Source organism: Danio rerio, chromosome 11, assembly GCF_049306965.1.
Source record: "Danio rerio strain Tuebingen ecotype United States chromosome 11, GRCz12tu, whole genome shotgun sequence".
NCBI lineage: Eukaryota > Metazoa > Chordata > Actinopteri > Cypriniformes > Danionidae > Danio > Danio rerio.
In genome coordinates, this window is record NC_133186.1 from 26,443,703 (window position 1) to 26,462,821 (window position 19,119).

Sequence of the window (19,119 nt, forward strand, 5' to 3'; positions counted from 1 at the left end):
GATGACAAGCTGACTAATATTGTTGCAACTTTTAGTTATGCAGAAATTTGAAAAGCACTGCAGTGTTTGGGTGTTCTGTGTTTGTCTGACATAATTATTCTCCTGATATGTGTATATTCCATGCAAAGTATTAAGCTGACTGGTCAGTTCTTGTCACCTGACTCACAGTGTACTCATGGCATTCTGTAAAAATAAGATGTTTTCATCTGGGTGTGCCTGGAAGGCACGAGATACATGTGGGCAAGCCAAGCGCCTCGATTCGAAATAATGAACTTGCACGCGAAAAAGATGCGATATGTGAATAAGGCCGCCATCATTTGATATTTACAGAAGTTGATCTTCTTGAACAGACATGCTAGATTCACCTGATTTGTTAACAAATGGGTTGGGAATTCATTCCGTGGCAGTTCATGAGTCCTTCACTGGGTCTTTTCCACTTTGCAAAAAAACTTTCCAAAGACATCTGTTTCATTTTGCTGCTTATGGGTTAAATTTTGGCGCTCAAGTGACCAAGATGTAGCCGAGAGAATATGGTCATTTTTCAAAATAAAAGATTTTTTCTAGATAAAAGAACATTTAGACTCAGATAATAAATACAACTTAAATAATTGATGATTTCTTGTGCGGTCCGGTACCAATTGATCCATGGACTGGTACCGGTCTGCAGCCTGAGAGTTGGGGACCACTGGCTTAAAATATTCAAAACGTATGAAGTGCAGTAAGACAGAAAGCCATCAAAATAGCTTATTTCTCAAGATTTGAACATTCCTTAAAACATTCGGGAAATAAGTCAGCGAAATATACAACAATGTTCTAGTGGTTTTAGGATATTTTAATGAGAAAAGCGTACATATTGTGCCTTTAAATTGAAAATGTTACTATTTGATTGCAAAATGAAAGAGTGATTCACTTTAAGGATTTAAAAAGGTTTATTTATTTGTATTTTCCCTGGGATTCCATGAAGAACCATTTTTAGTAATCAAAATAACCTTTCAGAAAACAGTTCTTAAAAAAATTATCATTAAACTAAAATAAACATGTGCCACAATATAGAACCTTTTGTGCAATGTACAGTCAGCCTGTATGTAACAGATCCTTCATTGTCATCAGTTCTTCATTGTCATCAACTTATTGCTTTGAAAAGCTGCTTTATGTCAAAATCATATCTTTACTTACAATCATCTCTCCTCCGTCTGGTTCTTTCTCGTTCCCTCTCTCGACGATGACGAAGAACAGGCTCGCTTCCAGTTTCTGTGTCCAGTCCATCTCTGCTGTTCACTGCATTCGCACTACACACACACAAACACAAGCAGCATGAGCTCTCAGTGGCATCAGACAATATTATCCAACACACTTAGAAGAAAATCACCTAAATGCATGTAAGATATAATCAATGTAATGCAGACTGTTTGAGCTTGTTTGTGTGGTTGAAAGTCAGTAAAGGAAAGCAAGAGAGATAGTTTACTCGGTGAATAATGGTAATGACACATAGTGGCTGTTTCATCATGAAAGATGGGTTTCGGAATTACACCCCTGGGGCCAGCAAGTGTGTCTGTTGTGTAGGTATACGAACATATGTGTGCTTTCAGCAGAAACCTGAGCAAGGTGAGAAATTTATTTCACCTTTACTAAAGAACATAACAAACCTTCAGCCTCTTGCACACCAGTCTTTATACAGTAAAGGTGCCTTATAAAGAACTGTATACACACACACACACACACACACACACACACACACACACACACACACACACACACACACACACACACACAGTCTTTACAATAAGGTTTTTAGTAATTAATTAGTAATACTTTAAGTATTGTGTGTGTGTGTGTGTGTGTGTGTGTGTGTGTGTGTGTGTGTGTATATATATATATATATATATATATATATATATATATATATATATATATATATACATAGTATACTTAAAGTATTACTAATTAATTACTAAAAACCTTACTAAAAACAAATACTTATTGTATCAGCATATAACAAAAGGAGTGCATGTCCTTTCCAAAGAAGCAAATATACAATAATTAAACTCTTACTTTAAAACTTTGGGCCAATAAAAGACATGCATGCCGAGGAAATTTGATTATAAATAATTTAAAGTTAAACCATTAACTTCAGTTCTTTCTATTTCATACAGAAAACAATAATAGCTTTAACTGCTGTCAGAATCCTGTTCAAACGTTTATTTCTCTAATAAATATTAGGTCGGTTTTCAACATTATTAATAACAATAATTCTTCTAGAGTAGCTACTCAGCATGTTAGAATCATTTCTGAAAATGTTTTAACATGTTTAAGATGTGTTTATGTAAATAACATGACAAAAAACACGGATTTTAAATTCTAGTACTGTTTCACAATATTAATGTCAGAATTATATTTTCAAATAAACCCTGTCTTGCTGAAAATCTCTTCAAACTCTCAAAAACATAAAAATCAAGCCCAAATTTACTATATTATAACTGCATTAATGTATCATTCTAAAAACGTGAGGCATACTGCATAAATGCAAGATGTGATGCAAATATTTATGCAATTATTCAGTCAACCGATGTTAGAAATTAAGGACATGCCTCGGCTGTTATATAATACAATGAGTCTGTGCTTTGCTGTGCAGTTTAAAAATCAAACACAAGAGGGCAGAACTATCACAGACACTGGGAGTGATCTACACATCATTTGCATGTATATTCCAATATGCATGGCTTAACACTTAAACATTATACCTGCGCTGGGTTCATTTCAACTCATATTACACAAACATTTTCATTAAATAAGTGAAGAGTTTTTACACAATGTATTCTGTAAAAAATTGTGTGGAACAATATATCATTTGAAGCATCAATATCGCAATCTGTGTATCTGCAATATTTGAATCACAGATTTAGATTATTTGTTAAAGATTAAAAGATTGCCTCTAGTTGTTTATTTGCCCCGTCTTGTATGGATGCAGTCCAGGTGTGGGAGGAGAAGGGAATTAAATGTCTGATAGATTAAATTTTTTATAATATTTTCTGCTCCTTTGAAGAGCTTCCACATCATTTTTCTCTGTCCCAAATTTTATTTATTTATTTATTTTTATTTATTTTTTTCTTTAAGATTTTTTTGTTTTCCTAAATTACCTGCTGCCTCCGTAATGGATGCAATATTAGACATAAACTCGAAAGTAGAGGACTAATTTCCCATATGTACTGTTATTTGTATAATAGACTCTCAGTCTAGAACATATTAAAACCGCTTGGCAGCTTGACTTGAGCAGGGACTTTACAGAATCAGAATGAAATGGTTTTTAACAAAAATTTAGGAGAATTTTGACTTTGACCTTTGACTAATGTTTAAAACGAGACTATTGACATGTTTTAGCAGTATATTTTGTACCCTTGTATGTATCATGCATTGTATTTTATTAGGGACCGAGCACCGAAACGGTGCGTAGGCCCTATTGGAATTGCTCCGTTTCTTATTATTAGGGACCGAGCACCGAAACGGTGCGTAGGCCCTATTGGAATTGCTCCGTTTTTTATTATTAGGGACCGAGCACCGAAACGGTGCGTAGGCCCTATTGGAATTGCTCCGTTTATTAGGGACCGAGCACCGAAACGGTGCGTAGGCCCTATTGGAATTGCTCTGTTTATTAGGGACCGAGCACCGAAACGGTGCGTAGGCCCTATTGGAATTGCTCCGTTTTTTATTATTATTATTATTATTATTATTATTCCGCCCCCTATTGGGGCACTTTTGAGGGTCTAAACATGCCCGAAAACTCATGAAAATTTGCACACACACCAAACGCGGTGTAAATAGCAGGTTGATATGGGTCTCGGAAGTGGGCATGGCAAAATGACTCGACAGCGCCACCTAGAAAAATTAAACGGACGAGCCCCCGATACACGAATCACGCACATGCACGAAAATCGGCACACACCTCAAACACGCCAAAACATACGAAAAAGTCTCTTGGAGCCATATCTCAAACCCAACAGGAAGTCGGATATTTTTAACTTCCTGCGGCGAAAAAGTGGCGTTTTTGCCATTTCCAGGCGTTGTATTTTAACGAACTCCTCCTAGGGATTTTATCCGATCGACACCAAAATTGGGTTTTGTCATCTAAAGGCCTTGGCGATGTTAAATTGCGAAGCTTTAGAGTTTTCGTCGATGGGCGTGTCCGTGGCGCCCTCGCAAACTTTGATGATTCGCCACAAAACAGGAAGTCGTTATAACTCGGGCATGCATTATCCGATCTGCCTCAAAATTCACACGCTTGATAAGAGTCCTGACCTGAACACGTTTACATGCCGATATCCAGATAGAGTTATAGCGCCACCTGCTGGCCACAGGAAATGACATGTTTTACAGTGTAACAAACTCCTCCCACAAATTTTTTCGTATCAGCACCAAATTTGGGTTGTGTTATCTGAAAGCTCTAGCGATGATATATTGTGAAGATCTAGAGTTTTCGGAGAGGGGCGTGTCCGTGGCGCCATGACAAACCTCAACGCTTCGCCATGGAACAGGAAGTCCTTATAACTCAACCACACAATGTCCAATCTGCCTGAAACTTCACATGGTTGATAAAAGTCCTCTCCTGAACACATCCACATGACAATGTTGAAGTAGGCGTGGCAAATTGACTCAACAGCGCCACCTAGAAAAATTAAACGGACGAGCCCCCGAGCTACGAATCACGCACATGCACAAAAATTGGCACACACCTTAAACATGCCAAAACATACGAAAAAGTCTCTTGGAGCCACATCTCAAACCTAACAGGAAGTCAGATATTATTAACTTCCTGCGGCGAAAAAGTGGCATTTTTGCCATTTCCAGGCGTTGTAGTTTAACGAACTCCTCCTGGGGATTTTATCCGATCGACACCAAAATTGGGTTTTATCATCTAAAGGCCTTGGCGATGTTAAATTGCGAAGCTTTAGAGTTTTTATCGATGGGCGTGTCTGTGGCGGCCTCGCAAACTTTGATGATTCGCCACAACAGGAAGTCGTTATAACTCAGGCATGCATTATCAGATCTGCCTCAAAATTCACACATTTAATAACAGTCCTGACCTGAACAGGTTTACGTGCCGATATCCAGTTACAGTTATAGCGCCACCTGCTGGCCACAGGAAATGACATGTTTGACACTATAACAAACTCCTAACACAAACTTTCCCGTATCAGCACCAAAATAGAGTGGTGTCATCTGAAAGCTCTAGAGATGATATATTGTGAAGATCTAGAGTTTTTGTAGAGGGGCGTGTCTGTGGTGGCATGACAAACCTCAACGCTTCGCCATGGAACAGGAAGTCCTTATAACTCTACCACACAATGTCCGATCTGCCTGAAACTTCACATGATTGATAAAAGTCCTCTCCTGAACACATCTACATAACAATATTGAGTCAGTAATAGCGCCATCTGCTGGCAGAAGGTAGTTTGGCTTGTAACTCGGCCACACCATGTCCGATCTGTCTAAAATGTCACATGGTTGATGAAAGTCCTCTCCTGAGCACATCTACATAATAATATTGAGTTTTTAATAGCGCCACCTGCTGGCAAAAGGTAGTTTGGCTTATAACTCAGCCACAAAATGTCCCATATGCCTGAAACTTCACATGGTTGATTAAATTCCGCTCCTGAAGACATCTACATGCCAATCTTGAGTCACAGGTATAGCGCCACCTGCTGACAGGAGGAAGTTTGGCATAAATCAGTATTTTTCTTAGGTTTTTTATATATATATCGGCTTATATTATTATTGTTCGCTGTTCTCTGTCATCGTAAGGTCACCGGGCGGCGGTGAGCCCGGGTGCGAGGTCCCTATCATCGCTGCTTGCAGCTTTAATTATTAGGGACCGAGCACCGAACGGTGCAAGGCCCTATTGGAATTGCTCCGTTTTTTATTATTATTATTCCGCCCCCTATCGGGGCACTTTTGAGGGTCTAAACATGCCCGAAAACTCATGAAAATTTGCACACACACCAAACGCGGTGTAAATGGCTTGTTGATATGGGTCTTGGCAGTGGGCGTGGCAAAATGACTCGACAGCGCCACCTAGAAAAATTAAACGGACGAGCCCCCGATATATGAATTACGCACATGCACGGAAATCGGCACACACCTCAAACATGCCAAAACATACGAAAAAGTCTCTTGGAGCCATATCTCAAACCAAACAGGAAGTCAGATATTTTTACCTTCCTGCGGCGAAAAAGTGGCGTTTTTGCCATTTCCAGGTGTTGTATTTTAACGAACTCCTCCTAGGGATTTTATCCGATCGACACCAAAATTGGGTTTTGTCATCTAAAGACCATGGCGATGTTAAATTGCGAAGCTTTAGAGTTTTCGTCAATGGGCGTGTCCGTGGCGGCCTCGCAAACTTTGACGATTCGCCACAAAACAGGAAGTCGTTATAACTCAGGCATGCATTATCAGATCTGCCTCAAAATTCACACGCTTGATAAGAGTCCTGACCTGAACACGTTTACATGCCGATATCCAGATACAGTTACAGCGCCACCTGCTGGCCGCAGGAAATGACATGATTTACGGAGTAACAAACTCCTCCCACAAATTTTATCGTATCACCACCAAAATTGGGTGGTGTTATCTGAAAGGTCTAGCGATGATATATTGTAAAGATCTAGAGTTTTTGCAGAGGGGCGTGTCCGTGGCGGCATGACAAACCTCAACGCTTCGCCATGGAACAGGAAGTCCTTATAACTCAACCACACAATGTCCAATATGCCTGAAACTTCACATGGTTAATCAAATTCCTCTCCTGAACATATCCCCATAACAATATTGAAGTGGGCGTGCAAAACGACTCGATAGCGCCACCTAGAAAAATTAAACGGACGAGCCCCTGATCTACGAATGACACACATGCACGAAAATTGGCTCACACCTCAAACATGCCAAAACATACGAAAAAGTCTCTTGGAGCCATAACTCAAACCCAACAGGAAGTCGGTAATTTTTAACTTCCTGCGGCGAAAAAGTGGCATTTTTGCCATTTCTAGGTGTTGTATTTTAACGAACTCCTCCTAGGGATTTTTTCCGATCGACACCAAAAGTGGGTTTTGTCATCTGAAGGCCTTGGCGATGTTAAATTGCGAAGCTTTAGAGTTTTCGTCGATGGGCGTGTCCGTGGCGGCCTCACAAACTTTGACGATTCGTCACGAAACAGGAAGTCATTATAACTCAGACATGCATTATCCGATCTGTCTAAAAATTCACACATTTGATAACAGTCCTGACCTGAACACGTTTATATGCTGATATCCAGATAGAGTTGTAGCGCCACCTGCTGGCCACAGGAAATGACATGTTTTACATTGTAATGTACTCCTTCCGCAAACTTTATTATATCAGCACTAAATTTGAGTGATGCTATTTGAAAGCTCTAGCGATGATATATTGTAAAGATCTAGAGATTTTGCAGAGGGGCGTGTCCGTGGCGGCATGACAAACCTCAACGCTTCGCCATGGAACAGGAAATGCTTATAACTCTACCACACAATGTCCGATCTGCCTGAAACTTCACATGATTGATAAAAGTCCTCTCCTGAACACATCTACATAACAATATTGAGTCAGTCATAGCGCCACCTGCTGGCAGAAGGTAGTTTGGCTTGTAACTCGGACACACAATGTCCGATCTGGCTGAAAATTCACATGGTTGATAAGATTCCTCTACTGAAGGCATCTACATGCAAATCTTGAGTCAGAGTCATAGCGCCACCTGCTGACAAGAGGAAGTTTGGCATGAATGTGTGATTTTCAGGTTCTTTATATAAATCGGCTTAAATTAATATTGTTCACTGTTCTCTGTCATCCTGAGGCCACCGGGCGGCGGTGAGTCCGGGTGCGAGGTCCCTATCATCGCTGCTTGCAGCTTTAATTATTCTTCTTCTTCTTCTTCTTCTTCTTCTTCTTCCGCGGAATGAATCGCGGTTTTGAGGGGCTAAACATGCCCGAAAACTCACGAAACTTTGCACACGCCTCAGAAGTGGCGAAAATTTACGTTTGTTATGGGCTTCGGAAGTGGGCGTGGCAAAATGACTCGACAGCGCCACCTAGAAAAATTAAACGGACGAGCCCCCGATATACGAATCACGCACATGCACGAAAATTGGCACACACCTCAAACACACCAAAACATACGAAAAAGTCTCTTGGAGCCATATCTCAAACCCAACAGGAAGTCGGATATTTTTGACTTCCTGCGGCGAAAAAGTGGCGTTTTTGCCATTTCCAGGCGTTGTATTTTAACGAACTCCTCCTAGGGATTTTATCCGATCGACACCAAAATTGGGTTTTGTCATCTAAAGGCCTTGGCGATGTAAAATTGCGAAGCTTTAGAGTTTTCGTCGATGGGTGTGTCCGTGGCGGCCTCGCAAACTTTGATGATTCGCCACAAAACAGGAAGTCGTTATAACTCAGACATGCATTATCAGATCTGCCTCAAAATTCACACGTTTAATAAGAGTCCTGACCTGAACACGTTTACATGCCAATATCCAGATATAGTTATAGTGCCACCTGCTGGCCACAGGAAATGACATGTTTTACACTGAACCAAACTAACTCCCACAAATTTTATCGTATCAGCACCAAATTTGAGTGGTGTTATCTGAAAACTCTAGCGATGATATATTGTAAAGATTTAGAGTTTTCGGAGAGGGGTGAGTCCGTGGCGGCACGACAAGGCTCAACGCTTCGCCATGGAACAGGAAGTCCTTATAACTCAACCACACAATGTGCGATCTGCCTGAAACTTCACAAGGTTGATAAAAGTCCTCTCCTGAACACATCTTCATAACAATATTGAAGTCGGCGTGGCAAAATGACTCGACAGCGCCACCTAGAAAACTTAAACGGACGAGCCCCCAATCTACGAATCACGCACATGCACGAAAATTGGCACACACCTCAAGCATGCCAAAATATACGAAAAAGTCTCTTGGAGCCATAACTCAAACCCAACAGGAAGTAGGATATTTTTAACTTCCTTCGGCGAATAAGTGGCATTTTTGCCATTTCCAGGCGTTGTATTTTAACGAACTCCTCCAAGGGATTTTATCCGATCAACACCAGAATTTGGTTTTGTCATCTAAAGGCCTTGGCGATGTTAAATTGCGCAGCTTTTGAGTTTTTATAGATGGGCGTGTCCATGGCGGCCTCGCAAACTTTGACCATTCGCCACAAAACAGGCAGTCGTTATAACTCAAGCATGCATTATCCGATCTGCCTCAAAATTCACAGGTTTGATAAGAGTCCTGACCTGAACACATTTACAAGCCAATATCCAGATACAGTTATAGCGCCACCAGCTGGCCACAGGAAATGACATGTTTTACATTGTAACATACTACTTCACCAAATTTTATTGTATCAGCACCAAAATTGGGTCTTGTCATCTGAAAGCTCTAGCGATGATATATTGTGAAGATCTAGAGTTTTTGCAGAGGGGTGAGTCCGTGGCGGCATGAAAAACCTCAACGCTTCGCCATGGAACAGGAAGTCCTTATAACTACACCACACAATGTCCGATCTGCCTGAAACTTCACATGGTTGATAAAATTCCTCTCCTGAACACATCCACAGAACAATATTGAGTCAGTCATAGCGCCACCTGCTGGCAGAAGGTAGTTTGGCTCATAACTTAGCCACACAATGTCTGACCTGCCTGAAACTTCACATGGTTGATTAAATTGTTCTACTGAAGGCATCTACATGCCAATCTTGAGTCAGTTATAGCGCCACTTGCTGGCAGAAGGTAGTTTGCATTATAACTCAACCACACAATATCCAATCAGCCTGAAACTTCACATGGTTGATGAAAGTACTCTCCCGTGCACATCTACATAATTATATTGAGTCTTTCATAGCGCCACCTGCTGGTAGAAGGTAGTTTGGCTTATAACTCAGCCACACAATGTCTGATCTGGCTGAAAATTCACATGGTGGATAAGATTCCTCTACTGAAGACATCTACATGCCAATCTTGAGTCACAGTCATAGCGCCACCTGGTGACAGGAGGAAGTTTGACATAAATTTGTGATTTTCTCGGGTTCTTTATATACATCGGCTTAAATTAATATTGTTCGCTGTTCTCTGTCATCCTGAGGCCACCAGACGGCGGTGAGCCCGGGTGCGAGGTCCCTATCATCGCTGCTTGCAGCTTTAATTATTAGGGACCGAGCACCGAAACGGTGCGTAGGCCCTATTGGAATTGCTCCGTTTTTTATTATTATTATTAGGGACCGAGCACCGAAACGGTGCGTAGGCCCTATTGGAATTGCTCCGTTTTTTATTATTATTATTCCGCCCCTAATCGGGGCATTTTTGAGGGTCTAAACATGCCCGAAAACTCATGAAAATTTGCACACACACCAAACGCGGTGTAAATAGCAGGTTGATATGGGTCTCGGCAGTGGGCGTGGCAAAATGACTCGACAGCGCCACCTAGAAAAATTAAACGGACGAGCCCCCGATACACGAATCACGCACATGCACGAAAATCGGCACACACCTCAAACATGGCAAAACATACGAAAAAGTCTCTTGGAGCCATATCTCAAACCCAACAGGAAGTCAGATATTTTTAACTTCCTGCGGCAAAAAAGTGGCGTTTTTGCCATTTCCAGGGGTTGTATTTTAACGAACTCCTCCTAGGGATTTTATCCGATCGACACCAAAATTGGGTTTTGTCATCTAAAGGCCTTGGCGATGTTAAATTGCGAAGCTTTTGAGTTTTCGTCGATGGGCGTGTCCGTGGCGGCCTCGCAAAGTTTGACGATTCGCCACAAAACAGGAAGTCGTTATAACTCGGGCATGCATTATCCGATCTGCCTCAAAATTCACACGCTTGATAAGAGTCCTGACCTGAACACGTTTACATGCCAATATCCAGATACAGTTATAGCGCCACCTGCTGGCCACAGGAAATGACATTATTTACGGAGTAACAAACTCCTCCCACAAATTTTATCGTATCAGCACCAAAATTGGGTAGTGTTATCTGAAAGGTCTAGCGATGATATATTGTAAAGATCTTGAGTTTTCGCAGAGGGGCGTGTCCGTGGTGGCATGACAAACCTCAACGCTTCGCCATGGAACAGGAAGTCCTTATAACTCAGCCACAAAATGTCCAATATGCCTGAAACTTCACATGGTTAATCAAATTCCTCTCCTGAACACATCCCCATAACAATATTGAAGTGGGCGTGGCAAAACGACTCGATAGCGCCACCTAGAAAAATTAAACGGACCAGCCCCTGATCTACGAATCACGCACATGCACGAAAATTGGCACACACCTCAAACATGCCAAAACATACGAAAAAGTCTCTTGGAGCCATATCTCAAACCCAACAGGAAGTCGGTTATTTTTAACTTCCTGCGGCGAAAAAGTGGCATTTTTGCCATTTCCAGGCGTTGTATTTTAACGAACTCCTCCTAGGGATTTTATCCGATCGCCACCAAAAGTGGGTTTTGTCATCTAAAGGCCTTGGCGATGTTAAATTGCGAAGCTTTAGAGTTTTCGTCGATGGGCGTGTCCGTGGCGGCCTCACAAATTTTGACGATTCGCCACGAAACAGGAAGTCATTATAACTCAGGCATGCATTATCAGATCTACCTCAGAATTCACACATTTGATAACAGTCCTGACCTGAATACGTTTATATGCTGATATCCAGACAGAGTTATAGCGCCACCTACTGGCCACAGGAAATGACATGTTTTACATTGTAATGTACTCCTTCCGCAAACTTTATTATATCAGCACTAAATTTGAGTGATGTTATCTGAAAGCTCTAGCGATGATATATTGTAAAGATCTAGAGATTTTGCAGAAGGGCGTGTCCGTGGCGGCATGACAAACCTCAACGCTTCGCCATGGAACAGGAAATGCTTATAACTCAACCACACAATGTCCGATCTGCCTGAAACTTCACAAGGTTGACCATATTCCTCTCCTGAACACATCCACATAACAATGTTGAGTCTGTCATAGCGCCACCTGCTGGCAGAAGGTAGTTTGGCTTGTAACTCGGCCACACAATGTCCGATCTGCCTGAAACTTCACATGGTTGATAAAAGTCCTCTCCTAAGCACATCCACATAACAATATTGAGTCAGTCATGGCGCCACCTGCTGGCAGAAGATAGTTTGGCTTATAACTCAGCCACACAAAGTCTGACCAGCCTAAAAATTTACATGGTTGATTAAAATCCTCTTCTGAAGACATCTACATGCCAATATTGAGTCACAGTCATAGCGCCACCTGCTGGCAACAGGAAATTACATATAACTCAGCTAAACAATGTCCGATCTGGCTAAAAATTCACATGATTGATAAGATTCTTCTACCGAAGGCATCTACATGCAAATCTTGAGTCACAGTGATAGAGCCACCTGCTGACAAGAGGAAGTTTGGCATGAATGTTCGATTTTCTCAGGTTCTTTATATATATCGGCTTAAATTATTATTGTTCGCTGTTCTCTGTCATCCTGAGGCCACTGGGCGGCGGTGAGCCCGGGTGCGAGGTCCCTATCATCGCTGCTTGCAGCTTTAATTATTATTATTATTATTATTCCGCCCCCAACCGGGGCACTTTTGAGGGTCTAAACATGCCCGAAAACTCACGAAAATTTGCACACACACCAAACGCGGTGTAAATGGCTGGGTTTTAGGGGTTTCGGAAGTGGGCGTGGCAAAATGACTCGACAGCGCCACCTAGAAAAATTAAACGGACGAGCCCCCGATCCACGAATCACGCACATGCACGAAAATTGGCACACACCTCAAACATGCCAAAACATACGAAAAAGTCTCTTGGAGCCATATCTCAAACCCAACAGGAAGTCGGATATTTTGTACTTCCTGCGGCGAAAAAGTGGCGATTTTGCCATTTCCAGGCGTTGTATTTTAACGAACTCCTCCTAGGGATTTTATCCGATCGACACCAAAATTGGGTTTTGTCATCTAAAGGCCTTGGCGATGTTAAATTGCGAAGCTTTAGAGTTTTCGTCGATGGGCGTGTCTGTGGCGGCCTCGCAAACTTTGACGATTCGCCACAAAACAGGAAGTCGTTATAAGTCAGGCATGCATTATCCGATCTGCCTCAAAATTCACACGTTTGATAAGAGTCCTGACCTGAACACGTGTACATGCCAATATCCAGATATAGTTATAGCGCCACCTGCTGGCCACAGGAAATGACATATTTTACAATGTAACAAACTCCTCCCACAATTTTTTTTGTATCAGCACCAAATTTGGGTTGTGTATCTGAAAGCTGTAGCGATGATATATTGTGAAGATCTAGAATTTTCGCAGAGGGGCGTGTCCGTGGCGGCATGACAAACCTCAACGCTTCGCCATGAAACAGGAAGTCCTTATAACTCAACCACACAAAGTCCGATCTGCCTGAAACTTTACTTGGTTGATAAACGTCCTCTCTTGAACACATCCACATAACAATATTGAAGTGGGCGTGGCAATATGACTCGACAGCGCCACCTATAAAAATTAAACGGACGAGCCCCCGATCTACGAATCACGCACATGCACGAAAATTGGCACACACCTCAAACACGCCAAAACATACGAAAAAGTCTCTTGGAGCCATATCTCAAACCCAACAGGAAGTCGGATATTTTTAACTTCCTGCGGCGAATAAGTGGTATTTTTGCCATTTCCAGGCGTTGTATTTTGACGAACTCCTCCTAGGGATTTTATCCGATCGACACCAAAATTGGGTTTTGTCATCTAAAGGCCTTGGCGATGTTAAATTGCGAAGATTTAGAGTTTTTGTCGATGGGCGTGTCCGTGGCGGCCTCGCAAACTTTGAAGATTCGCCACAAAACAGGAAGTCGTTATAACTCAGGCATGCATTATCCGATCTGCCTCAAAATACACACGTTTGATAACAGTCCTGACCTGAAAACTTTAACATGCCGATATCCAGGAAAAGTTATAGCGCCACCTGCTGGCCACAGGAAATGACATGTTTTACACTGTAACGAACTCCTCTCACAAATTTTATAGTATCAGCACCAAATATGGGTGGTGTCATCTGAAAGCTCTAGCGATGATATATTGTGAAGATCTAGAGTTTTCGCAGAAAGGCGTGTCCGTTGTGGCATGACAAACCTCAACGCTTCGCCATGGAACAGGAAATGGTTATAACTCAACCACACAATTTCCGATCAGCCTGAAACTTCACATGCTTGATAAAAGTCCTCTCCTGAACACATATACATGCCAATATTGAGTCAGTCATAGCGCCACCTAGTTACGGAAGGAATTTTGGCTTATAACTCAACCACACAATGTCCGATCAGCGTGAAACTTAACATGGTGAATAAAAGTCCTCTTCTGAACACATCCACATAACAACATTGAGTCTGTCATAGCGCCACCTGCTGGCAGAAGGTAGTTTTGCTTACAACTCAGCCCCACAATGTCTAATCTGCCTGAAACTTCACATGGTTGATAAAAATCCTCTTCTGAAGACATCCACATACCAACATTAACACAGTCAAAGCGCCACCTGCTGGCAACAGAAAGTTTGGCTTATAACTCAGCCAAACAACGTCCGACCTGCCTGAAAATTCACATGGTTGATAAGATTCCTCTACTGAAGGCATCTACATACCAATCTTGAGTCACAGTCATAGCGCCACCTGCTGACAGGAGGAAGTTTGGCATAAATCTGTGATTTTCTCGGCTTCCTTATATATATCGGCTTAAATATTATTGTTCGCTGTTCTCTATCATCCTGAGGCCACCGGGCGGCGGTGAGCCCGGGTGCGAGGTCCCTATCATCGCTGCTTGCAGCTTTAATTATTCTTCTTCTTCTTCTTCCGCGGAATGAATCGCGGTTTTGAGGGGCTAAACATGCCCGAAAACTCACGCAACTTTGCACACGCCTCAGAAGTGGCGAAAATTTACGTTTGTTATGGGCTTCGGAAGTGGGCGTGGCAAAATGACTCGACAGCGCCACCTAGAAAAATTAAACGGACGAGCCCCCGATCCACGAATCACACACATGCACGAAAATTGGCACACACCTCAAACATGCCAAAACATACGAAAAAGTCTCTTGGAGCCATATCTCAAACCCAACAGGAAGTCGGATATTTTTAGCTTCCTGCGGCGAAAAAGTGGCGTTTTTGCCATTTCCAGGCGTTGTATTTTAACGAACTCCTCCTAGGGATTTTATCCGATCGACACCAAAATTGGGTTTTGTCATCTAAAGGCCTTGGCGATGTTAAATTGCGAAGCTTTAGAGTTTTCATCGATGGGCGTGTCCGTGGCGGCCTCGCAAACTTTGATGATTCGCCACAAAAGAGGAAGTCGTTATAACTCAGGCATGCATTATCCGATCTGCCTCAAAATTCACAAGCTTGATAAGCGTCCTGACCTGAACACGTTTAATTGCCAATATCCAGATACAGTTACAGCGCCACCTGCTGGCCACAGGAAATGACATGATTTACGGAGTAATAAACTCCTCCCACAAATTTTTTTGTATCAGCACCAAAATTAAGTGGTGTCATCTGAAAGCTCTAGCGATGATATATTGTAAAGATCTAGAGTTTTCGCAGAGGGGTGTGTCCATGGCGGTATGACAAACCTCAACGCTTCGCCATGGAACAGGAAGTCCTTATAACACAACCACACAATGTCCGATCTGCCTGAAACTTCACTTGGTTGATAAACGTCATCTCTTGAACACATCCACATAACAATATTGAAGTGGGTGTGGCAAAATGACTCGACAGCGCCACCTAGAAAAATTAAACGGACGAGCCCCCGAACTACGAATCACGCACATGCACAAAAATTGGCACACACCTCAAACATGGCAAAACATACGAAAAAGTCTCTTGGAGCCATATCTCAAACCCAACAGGAAGTCGGATATTTTTAACTTCCTGTGGCGAAAAAGTGGCACTTTTGCCATTTTCAGGCGTTGTATTTTAACGAACTCCTCCTAGGGATTTTATCTGATAAACACCAAAATTGGGTTTTGTCATCTTAACGCCTTGGTGATGTTAAATTGCGAAGCTTTAGACTTTTCATCGATGGGCGTGTCCGTGGCGGCCTCGCAAACTTTGATGATTCGCCACAAAACAGGAAGTCTTTATAACTCTGGCATGCAATATTCGATCTGCCTCAAAATTCACACATTTAATAACAGTCCTGACCTGAACAGGTTTACGTGCCGATATCCAGTTACAGTTATAGCGCCACCTGCTGGCCACAGGAAATGACATGTTTGACACTGTAACAAACTCCTCCCACAAACTTTCCCGTATCAGCACCAAAATAGAGTGGTGTCATCTGAAAGCTCTAGCGATGATATATTGTGAAGATCTAGAGTTTTTGCAGAGGGGCGTGTCTGTGGTGGCATGACAAACCTCAACGCTTCGCCATGGAACAGGAATTTCTTATAACTCAACCACACAATGTCTGATCTGCCTGAAACTTCACATGATTGATAAAAGTCCTCTCCTGAACACATCCACATAACAATATTGAGTCAGAGTCATAGCGCCACCTGCTGGCAGAAGGTAGTTTGGCTTGTAACTCGGCCACACAATGTCAGATCTGCCTAAAATGCACATGGTTGATGAAAGTCCTCTCCTAAACACATCTTCATAATAATATTGAGTCAGTCATAACGCCACCTGCTGGCAGAATGTAGTTTGTCTTAAAAAACAATCTCCACACAATCTCTGATCTGCCTGAAACTTCACATGGTTGATAAAAGTCAGCTCCTGAACACATCCACATAACAATATTGAGTCAGTCATAACGCCACCTGCTGGCAGAAGGTAGTTTGGCTGATAACTCAGCCACACAATGTCCCATGTGCCTGAAACTTTACATGGTTGATAAGATTCCTCTCCGGAAGACATCTACATGCCAATTTTAGGTCACAGTTATAGCGCCATCTGCTGACAGAAGGAAGTTTGGCATAAATCTGTGATTTTCTTAAGATTTTTTTAATATATTGGCTTAAATTATTATTGTTCGCTGTTCTCTGTCATCGTAATGTCACCGGGCGGCGGTGAGCCCGGGTGCGAGGTCCCTATCATCGCTGCTTGCAGCTTTAATTAGGGACCGAGCACCGAAACGGTGCGTAGGCCCTATTGGAATTGCTCCGTTTTTAGGGACCGAGCACCGAAACGGTGCGTAGGCCCTATTGGAATTGCTCCGTTTATTAGGGACCGAGCACCGAAACGGTGCGTAGGCCCTATTGGAATTGCTCCGTTTATTATTATTATTATTATTATTATTATTATTATTATTCTCTCCAATGAATCGCGATTTAGAGGGGCTAAACATGCCCGAAAACTCACGCAACTTTGCACACGCCTCAGAAGTGGCGAAAATTTACGTTTATTATGGGTCTCGGAAGTGGGTGTGGCAAAATGACTCGACAGCGCCACCTAGAAAAATTAAACGGACGAGCCCCCGATCTACGAATCACGCACATGCACGAAAATTGGCACACACCTCAAACATGCCAAAACATACGAAAAAGTCTCTTGGAGCCATATCTCAAACCCAACAGGAAGTCGGATATTTTTGACTTCCTGCGGCGAAAAAGTGGCGTTTTTGCCATTTCCAGGCGTTGTACTTTAACGAACTCCTCCTAGGGATTTTATCCGATCGACACCAAAATTGGCTTTTGTCATCTAAAGGCCTTGGCGATGTTAAATTGCGAAGCTTTAGAGTTTTCGTCGATGGGCGTGTCCGTGGCGGCCTCGCAAAGTTTGACGATTCGCCACAAAACAGGAAGTCGTTATAACTCAGGCATGCATTATCAGATCTGCCTCAAAATTCACACGTTTAATAACAGTCCTGACCTGAACACGTTTACATGCCAATATCCAGATACAGTTACAGCGCCACCTGCTGGCCACAGGAAATGACAAGTTTTACAGAGTAACAAACTCCTCCCACAAATTTTATCGCATCAGCACCAAAATTGGGTAGTGTTATCTAAAAGCTCTAGCGATGATATATTGTGAAGATCTAGAGTTTTCGGAGAGGGGCGTGTCCGTGGCGGCATGACAAACCTCAACGCTTCGCCATTGACCAGGAAGGCTTTATAACTCAACCACACAATGTCTGCTCTGCCTGAAACTTCACATGGTTGATAAAAGTCCTCTCCTGAACACATCCACATAACAATATTGAAGTGGGCGTGGCAAATAGACTCGACAGCGCCACCTACCAAAATTAATCGGACGAGCCCCTGATATACGTATCACACACATAAACGAAAATTGGCACACACCTCAAACATGCCAAAACATACGAAAAAGTCTCTTGGAGCCATATCTCAAACTCAACAGGAAGTCAGATATTTTTAATAGATCGACAGCGCCACCTACCAAAATTAATCGGACGAGCCCCTGATATACGTATCACACACATAAACGAAAATTGGCACACACCTCAAACATGCCAAAACATACGAAAAAGTCTCTTGGAGCCATATCTCAAACTCAACAGGAAGTCAGATATTTTTAACTTCCTGCTGTAAAAAAGTGCGTTTTTGCCATTTCCAGGCGTAGTATTTTAACGAACTCCTCCTAGGGATTTTATCCGATCAACACCAAAATTTGGTTTTGTCATCTAAAGGCCTTGGCAATGTTAAATTGCGAAGATCTAGAGTTTTCGGAGAGGGGCCTGACCGTGGCGGCCTGACAAACCTCAACGCTTCGCCATTGACCAGGAAGTCCTTATAACTCAACCACACAATGTCCGATCTGCCTGAAACTTCACATTGTTGATAAAAGTCCTCTCCTAAACACATCCACATAACAATATTGAGTCAGTCATAGCGCCACCTGCTGGCAACCGGAAGTTTGGCTTATAACTCAGCCACACAATGTTTGACCTGCCTGAAAATTCACATGGTTTATTAAAATCCGCTCCTGAAGACATCTACAAGCCAATAATGAGTCACAGTCATAGCGCCACCTGCTGGCAATAGGAAGTTACTTTTAACTCAGCCAAACAATGTTCGATCCGCCTGAAAAATTACATGGTTGAAAAAATGTATCTCCTGAAG

The 19,119-nt window shown here is 42.4% G+C and overlaps 1 protein-coding gene across 5 annotated transcripts in view; it reads right to left on the minus strand.

Moving 5' to 3' along the window:
* The window catches only part of dvl1b (dishevelled segment polarity protein 1b), a 120,074-nt gene that overhangs the window by 28,790 nt on the left and 72,165 nt on the right, over positions 1–19,119 (minus strand). For all 5 annotated transcript variants that reach the window (XM_005169298.6, XM_073915991.1, XM_005169297.6 and 2 more), the window contains 1 exon segment: positions 1,177–1,289. In XM_005169298.6, the coding sequence (XP_005169355.2) occupies positions 1,177–1,289 (113 nt within the window).